The 8,547-nt window shown below is 50.6% G+C and overlaps 1 protein-coding gene across 1 annotated transcript; it reads left to right on the top strand.

Moving 5' to 3' along the window:
- The first annotated feature begins 2,773 nt into the window (after positions 1–2,773).
- Positions 2,774–8,538, top strand: LOC114038319 (transcription factor HIVEP3-like). Its single transcript, XM_027855601.1, has 3 exons — positions 2,774–2,786; positions 4,531–4,617; positions 7,126–8,538. Exons 2-3 carry the CDS (start codon positions 4,548–4,550, stop codon positions 8,238–8,240), a joined length of 1,185 nt encoding a protein of 394 aa, XP_027711402.1. The 5' UTR covers positions 2,774–2,786; positions 4,531–4,547; the 3' UTR covers positions 8,241–8,538.
- Positions 8,539–8,547: the final 9 nt, after the last annotated feature.

Raw genomic sequence — 8,547 nt, 5'->3', positions numbered from 1 at the left:
GCTGTAAGCCCAATGGATCCTACTCCTGGAGGATGATGAAGAGAAGAGAGGAAGGGGAAACTGAGGCTATAACTCATCTGAACCCCACTTCCTCCACCTTTCTCAGGTGTCTACTCTCATTCTTCAATTCCTAGCTAACCCTGGCTCCCTTTCTTTAATCACCAGACTCCTGGCTGTGGGTCAGAGAGAATGACACCAGGGTTCAGCAAGAGAAGTTGGTACCACCTAATCTGCCTGAGCTGGGGTTGAGGCCATATTGTTCTTGGATGTTGGCAGTGGAGGTGAGAGTACTGGCTTGGGATTCAGGAGTCCCGGAGTTGTAGTCCTGCTTCTGCCCCTCTGCTAGCAATATGACCTTGGGCAAATCACTTCCCTTTCCTGGGCCTCAGTTTCCCCTTCTCTCAAATGAAGGAGTCCGAATAGATGGTCTGTAAGGTCCTTTCCAACTCTGGTAGCCAAAAATTCTGTGAATCTCAATATTGACATTGGTGTCTCTCCTGCTTCCTCCTCCGAATTCTGGTGGTCCTGATAAGCCAATCATTCAACTAACCCACCCCAACTCCATTGCCCTTCCTGTCTGGCTGGAGGCCAAGCTGGAAGGGAGCTGAGAATAGTACTCAGTGTTGCTTTGATTCAACGGCAGTGAATTCAGAACGAGAAGATCTGGGTCAAATCTCAGCTCTTCCATTCTCCAGCTATGTGACCTTGGACAAGTTCCTTCCTCCTCCCCAGGCCTCAGTTTCCTTCCATGTAGGCTAGAAGATCTCTAAGGCCTCTTCTGGCTCTGACAATGTATGAATATGAGCCGCCCACTTCCAAGCTTTCTGACTGGGATAACCACTTACCCTCATGAGCTGCCCCATGAAGGGAGAATCCCAGAAAGGGGAAGGACTGGGAAGCAAAGACGTCCCCAAGTGTCCCCTTGTTCTTATCTCTGGTCAGAGGCAACCATGGTCCTATGGGCCTCCAGGTCTCCTACCATGTAGCCAGAATGTCAGGGGCAGCACCCAAAGCTTGGTGATGGGCATCACAGCAGATTCAGAATGAGTTTACCTTTCATAGTCATGAGACTGTTTGTGCCCAATCAGGTGCCATGATGACTGGCCATGGGACCCAAGTAGCTAGCCAAGGAACAAGACCACAGATGACAAGAAGGAGAGTCCTGAATCTGGAGCCAGAGGGCCTGGGCTCAGACCCTCACCTCCTAGTTATTACTGACACCTGCCTGGTCCTTCTCTTTGGGTTTCACTGGTATCATAAGGGTCTCGGACTCAGTGATCGCTATTTCATTTCCTGCTCAGAATCCTATATGGTATGGGAACTGAGAAGCAAGAGAGGTCATTGAGGTCTAAGATGGTGAGAGAACATTTCCCAGAGGAGCTGGGCTTTGTGCTGGATCTTGAAACACAGGCAAAACCTAGATAGACAGAGATCAGGGGAGGGCATCCCAGGCAGGGAGACGTGTGTCCAAAGGCATGGAGGTAGGACTATGCCAGGTGTATTGTGACAGATGATAAGGAAGAAAGTTTGAAAATGCAAATAAAGAGGAAAGTGGGGAGAAGAGGTATAGGAGAGGAAAACTCAAAATAAATTTTTTCTGTATATTTCCCGAAAGACAAAAGGATGCAGGTCAAATTTACTTTCTGGAAAAGAACGTAAATGGTCTTGTTGCTGAGGAGGGGTGTGGCCATTTTGAAATCATCCTCGGGCTTGGCATTCCTGGAAGGAGAGGAGTGTCCCTGCCTTTACCATCTGCACCATTTCCCAATCATTCCTTTCCTTCCCAACTGCCCCCTAGCATTCTTCCTCCATTAGTTCCCCAGGGTCTACTCCCCCCCCCCTCCTGTAGACACCTAGTCTTGATGTGCTTGGTTCAACCAGTCCCACCCCAAGAACCATGACCAACTTGGGGTCCTAGGGGTCCCTCCACCATGATGGGAGAGGCCCTTTGAAGGTCTCATTGGGCTCAGTCCAAAGAGCCTGGATCCTAGCTACCCCAAGCAGGCATGATTCTGTTTGATTCAATTCAGCTCAGCAAACATTGATTAAAAGACTTCTTTGGGTGGGCCCTAGGCCCACTGGGTGGCAGATATAGGGTCCAGAGAAGCCATAGTCCCTTCTCTTACCCTAGATGAGGAGCCACACTGAAAGGCCTCAGGCTCGGGGGGGGGCGGGTAAGGGTGGAAGAAGGAAGGAGAGGGGAAGCTCTCTGGTACTAGGAAGGCAGCGACAGGCAGTAGGTAGAGTGGATGGTGGCCCAGAGATAAGAGAGGTTGTGAGAATCATGGAGGGAGGGGAGAGGGAGACAAGTGGTACTGTAGTCATTTTCATCCAAGGATATGATGACTAAGATTTCTGATCAGCCAGCGTGAAAAGGATGGAGAAGAGATGAACTAGATGAGAAGTGAGTAGGAGTCAGAAAAGAGGAAAAATTAATTTCCTCCTCCTTCTTCCCAGTCTCCAGCCTGTGGTAGGTGGCACTCACTGAAGGTGACAAGAGGAAATTCTCCCCTTCCTCTCCCTCCATGGGACTTAGGATCACCAGGGAATTACAGCCTAAGAGAGCTCATTAGGCCCCCTACATAGCAGCTGTGAGTCCTCATGGTTCTGAGATACAAGACAATTGTGAAGCAACTTAATGACTTTGTGAATAACCATACTATTAGCTTGGGCAGGATGTGGTCATTCACAGAGTAAACAATACACTTCACAGTTTATCTGAAGCAATATTGAAACCAAAAGGAGGACTTCATTTTCTTTCTGGAACACATGTCCTCCCTCTACAGGTAATCAAAAACTGGGCTAGGGCTGGGCTGGTCACTTTAGATGGGGGAGAGGCAAGAGAGAGGGGGGCAGGATCTATGGACCTAATTGACTCCAAGAGAAAGCCTAGTATCTTACCCAGATAGCTTAACTTTAAAGACAAATGCATTTGAGATCCAATCCCCAGGATACCTCAACCTCACCAGGGCCCACGGCCCTGGTCTGAGATAATGCTTCATTGAGACCTGCCCCAGTAAAGGAAGAATGAGAAAAACTCTCTTTCCCTCTGCCCCCTCCTTCTTCTTGTCCCCCACAGGCAAGCATGTGCCAGCTTAGCAGAGAGATTTCAAGGATACACAGCCTAGGAAGGGAGAAAAGGCCCCGGAGCTGGTCCTGGCCCTGACATGCTGACCCTGAAAAGCCTATTTCCCCAGAGCTATAGCAAGGGGTTCATGAGAGCAGGGCTAGGCTTGGGGCTTTGTCTGCCAGCTTGATCTTCTCTGATCCCAAAGATGACGGTGGGCCAGGATACCCCCCCATCCCACCCCAATACCAAATGCCTAGTTTTCATTGGGGGAAACTTTAGTTACAGCCCTGAGTGTTTCTCTAGACCTAGACTGTGGAATGTATGTCTTGGGCTATAGGAAAATTTTATAGGAGCAGAAGGCCTTAGCCAGGGGTAGGACGCCATAATGGGAGCTGGCCTTATTGACCATGGTGGCAATGGCCAACACGTCTGTAGCAGGGGAACTTTGTAACCTGTATCTTGTTTCTTCTTATTTTATCTTCTTATTTCATACTCTGTCCCTGACCCTCATCTCCATCCTCACACCAACCCATCCTCATCCCAACTCTTCTTCATCCTACCCCACTCTATATTTATCCTCCTCCTACCTCCTCCATGCTCATACAACTCCACTTCACTCCATTATCTCTGCACCCTGGTCCTACCCCTTTATTCACTCTGCATTATCCAGTCACCATTCTACTCTTACCCCACCCTACCCCCTCCTCATCCTCCCCCTTTCTCATTCCATCCCCTAACTCTAACCATATCATACTCTCTCATCCTCATGCCAGCCTTCACTCACCCTGACTTCATCCCACCTACCATCAGCTGATTCTACCTCATTCCATCACTATCTCATTCCACCATTGTTACCCAACCTCATTCTCATCCTACCCTTCATCAGCATTCATATCCCAATCTTACAAACGCCACATGATTCTATCTTGACCACCTCATTCCATCACTATTCCATCTCAAGTCACCTTCATTCTACCCACTCTCATTCACTCCCACCCCACTGCATCCCCACTCCATGGTCACCTTACTCCATCATCATCCCGTCTTTTCCTCATTCCACCCATGGTCTCTCCTGTTTAAGCGTCATCCTACCTCATCCCACCTACCCTCATCCTGTTCCAAAGCACCCCGTCCTTGGCTTCCCATATGCCATCCTTTCCTCCCCCTTCCTAGGCTCCAGCCTCTTTTCTGGGTGGTAGCTGTGGTTGAATTTCCACATTTAGAGATGATACCTTCAAAGCAGCCTCTGCTCTGCTCTGCTCGATTACTCTGGGTCCCCCTCATTCCTGTGCCCTATCCCCCACTTCCCCTGTCCCAGGCTCTGAACTAGCCCCAGCTCTGCAGATGTTCCTAGGGCTGGCTCTGCTGAGACTCCCCTCCCCATACCACTTCAGGCCCCTCTCCGCCTCAGGAAAGAGACATGCTGACCTTTGCCTCTATCTCTCTGTGTTTCCTTCTAGGGAATCTGACTAAGCACATGAAGTCCAAGGCTCACAGCAAAAAGTGCCAGGAGATGGGGCTGCTGGTGGAGCTGGAAGCCGAGGAAGGTATGATCCTGCCTGTGCCCAGCCTGGCCTTAGTGGAGATGCCAGGGCTGGGATCCCGGCCATTGGCTCATGGCACAGCCTTGGGGAGTGGGATGGGATGGGTTAGTGCCAGAGCACTGCGCTGAGTCAGGAGACTCAGATGGTCCCATGATCCCCTAGATATCGCCAATATCCAGCTCAGATGCTCTGTGACTGTGACTCCAACTTTGTGGGCCTCAGTTTCCCCTCCCGACAGTCCATGGTTCCAGGCTTCAGTCACCCTGGCCTTTGCCTATTTCTGTCTGTACTTCAAATCCGTGACCCAGATGGGAAGTTCATGTGATCATCTCTAAGCAAGCTTTGTCTTTGCTCAAAATCTTCCTGGTTGGGCAAATTCCAGCAGATGAGATTATCTTGAATTGAGCATGAGTGCCCCCCAGTGGTAAGATCCCTGAAGCTCTCCTCTGGGATCACCAGCTTTTCCTACATTCCAATTTTCCCCAGTGGCTTTTCTGTAGCTTTTCTTCCTGCCCTGAAATTGGGAGTGGAGGAAGATGAGCATGCAGGAGGGCGGGGGGTGGAGTGGAATGAGTTGAGAACAACCCACCCCTATCCAGAGGCTTCAGGAGCCATCTGTGTGCCAGGATGCAGAATCACAAAGAATGTTTGAATGGGATGGGCCCTTAGAAATGGTCTGGACCGGGGGTGGCAAACCTATGGCCTCGACTATGTGTGACCCTCTAGGTCCTCAAGTACGGCCACACTTGAGGACCTAGAGGGTCACACGTGGCCTTGGGGCCACAGGCTCCTCACTCCCGGCTCTCGTCTAATCCCTTAATGTCACAGAGGAGAAAATGAGGCACAGATATCTGCCTCCTCCTCCCCCCTGCCCAGGTCACATAGCTACAAGTGTCGGAAGGATGGTTTGGACCAGGAGTCTCCTGATTCCGGGTCCTGAGCTCCTTTCCCCTAGCTGGCTGCTGTCTCCTATTCTGGCCTATTGTGTTCAGCTCTGAGGCCATGTGGGATGGGGAGGAAGGGACTTTATAGTCTGACGCAGGTTCGGTGGAGGCTGGCCAGGATGGGGAGGCGACTAGATGAGACCAAATGAGGATTGGGTAAAGGAACTGGGGGTGTTTAACCTGGAGAAAAGAAAACTTGGTTGGGGGTGGAGAAGGTGGGAACCCAATCCCTGTCTCAGGTATCCCAGAGGGCTATTTGTGGAAAACTTGTTTTCCTTAGACTCAGAGGATTAAACTTGTTTTCCTTAGACTCAGAGGGAAGAACTAAGAGCAATTAAGGGGAATTTTCAGAGAGGTAGATTTCAGCTCCATAGAAGGGCAAACTTACTGACAGTTAGAACTATCCAAAAGTGGGATGGCCTGCCTGGGGAGGTAATGAGGTTCCCATTGCTAGCCATCTCTAAGTGTAGGTTGAATGGGGTAGCTAGTTATTGAAGTGGATAGAGCACTGGCCCTGGAGTCGGAAGGATTGGAGTTCAAGTCTGGTCTCAGATTATCTGTGTGACCCTGGGCAAGCCATTTAACCCCTCTTGCTTCCCTCCCCCCTCCAAAAAAAAGTACAGGTTGAATGACAATTTGTTGGGGTTGGGATAGAGGGTATTTCTACTGAAATATGAGCTGGACTTTATGCCCTCCCCGCCCCAGTCTCTTTTAATGATGAGATTTTGTGATTCTGTGAAATCACTTCCCTGAGCCTCAGTTTCCCCATATGTAAGAATATGGGCTTGGAATAGATGCTGATGGTGAAGCTGGCATTTATAGAGGGCTTCAAGTTTTACAAAGCATTTAGTGTTATCTTTAAGGTCCTAACATTTTGTTTCCATAATCGTACCTGTGGCGCGAATGGAAAGTTCATTTTGATGATGGAGAAATTTCTTCCCAGCTCAAAGATCTAACATCATTACCCTTCCCTCACCTCCGTTTACATAGAAGGTAACCCAAGCCCAGAGAAGTTAAGTAACTTGCCAAAGGTCACGCAGCAAGTTAGACCCCAAAGAAGGCCTCAAGCCTTGATTCCAAGCCCAGGACTCTTTCCATTACACCACTAGGCTCCCATCCAAAGAAGTACTCTAAGCGCTAGCGACTATTTGATGCCAGATTGTCATCTAGGCCAGTGGTCAGTGGGGTACAGGTTGTACTCTCTTCAGCTTAGAGAGGCCCCCAGTGACCAAGGGCTTAGAGTCATAGAAAAACAGAGCTGGAAGGGGCCTTTGGGTCATCCAAGCCAACTCTATCATTTTACAGAGAAGGAAAGAGAGGCCTGGAGCGGGGCGTACTTTGCCCAAGGCCATGCATCCTTTTGTGAGCTGGACACCATTATTAAGGCCTCTCCTATAAAAGATCCCCTCCATGGAAGAAATTTCTCTTCTGCATGAGGGGCCATCACAGACACCCCTGTATCCCTGGGCCTTTGAGGGGAAGGATGGGGCCTGAGACCTGGTGAGTGGGGAGGCCGGGCACACTTGACCTCATCTGTGCCCCTGACCTTGCTCTGTCTTTCCTTCAGGAGCCAGTGACGACCCCTTCCAGGATTCCGAGGGGCGGGAGGGCTCTGAGGCAGTGGAAGAGCACCAGTTTTCTGATTTGGAGGAATCCGATGAGGAGGAGGACAATGAAGATGATGAAGATGAAGATGAGGAGGAGGAGAGCCAGGATGAGCCCACTCTGAAGCCCTCAGAAGGGCCACCGCCTGCTGGACACTCAAAGGCTAGCTCTCCACCAGCTCAGGACAGAAGCCCCCGAGCAACCCCGTCTTTGCCCCAAGACGTTACCTCGCGTGACCAGCCCACAGCAAGCTCGAGATCGGAGGCGAGATGGCCAGCAGACTGGAGTGAAGCAGCCACCTGCCAGAGCCACTCGTGTCTCCAACAGCCAGCTCTGATACCCCGGGAGCCCTGGGCTCCTGGTGAGCGGGAACTGGCCCCAAACCAGCATGGGGGGATCTTAGCCATGGGCCCGATGTTGAGCTCCCAGGCCCCATCCCCAAGAAGGCTGTGGTCCCCTGGCAAAGAGCCCTGCGACAGCAGACCCATGGTCCCCCGAAAACACTCACTAACCAAAAATGAAAGTCCTTCCCAGCGCTTTGCACCAGCTGGAGAAATGCCATCCTTCCAGGGTGGCTCTCCTGGGAGAGGAGGTTCACCCAGTCCATGGATGGCATCTCCTCTCAGGTGCACGTCACCCTCAACTCACTTGTCCCCAACAAGAGAACTATCCCCACAAGCCTATCTCCCACCCGAGGGCAGGGTCTCTCCAGAGAGGAACTTGTCTCCCAGCCAGGAGATGATCCCTATAAGACACTCATCCCCCAGGAAAATGTCTCCAGGACTTTCCGAGTCCCCCCCACGGTACCCACTGCCAGGGGAAAATGACTTAGTGTTCAGAAGTGGCACAGTAGCGGATGAGCAAACCCTGGGCAGTGTTACAGTTGCCCAGCGTGGTTTCTTCTCTCAAAAGCCTCTACCTCACAAGCTCCTTGGCAAAAACGTGGAGACCTCGGAATCCAAGATGGTGAGTTATTGTGCTCTTTCAGAGGGTTTTCCTGGGATCTTCTTAAGGGCAGCATTTTTTCCTGCATTTAAGATATTGCCCCTTAGGGGTATAAAAGGAGAAAGAAGTTAGGAAGGGGGGAGTCATTCGCAGAGGTTGTTTCCCTGAGCAAGATCAGAGTAGCAGCCTCTCCCCATAGGTTTAGCATTCAGCCTGTGTAGTTGAGTTTCCAGTCCTTAATTGTTCTTATGGATACGTTAAAGAATGAATACCGTATCCTAAAACTATTATCACCATCGACACCATGAGCACTGTTCATGTCCTCACTATCACTCCCACCATCATCCTCATTCTCACCATCATCCCCATCATCATGATGACCATCTCCTCCCGTAACATCATCATAAGTACTGTCCCCAGCCCCGTTATCACTGCCTTC

The sequence above is a fragment of the Vombatus ursinus genome, unplaced genomic scaffold (genome assembly GCF_900497805.2).
Source record: "Vombatus ursinus unplaced genomic scaffold, bare-nosed wombat genome assembly UNPS02010886.1, whole genome shotgun sequence".
Taxonomy (NCBI): domain Eukaryota; kingdom Metazoa; phylum Chordata; class Mammalia; order Diprotodontia; family Vombatidae; genus Vombatus; species Vombatus ursinus.
This window is presented reverse-complemented; position numbering and strand designations above follow the sequence as displayed.

What these genes read in the sequence shown, in the direction of transcription:
- LOC114038319 (XM_027855601.1), top strand. Translation starts at nt 4,548, where the DNA reads ATGAAGTCCAAGGCTCACAGCAAAAAGTGCCAGGAGATGGGGCTGCTG. An exon ending in GGAGCTGGAAGCCGAGGAAG is followed by an intron (nt 4,618 to 7,125) that starts GTATGATCCTGC and finishes TCTTTCCTTCAG; the next exon opens with GAGCCAGTGACGACCCCTTC.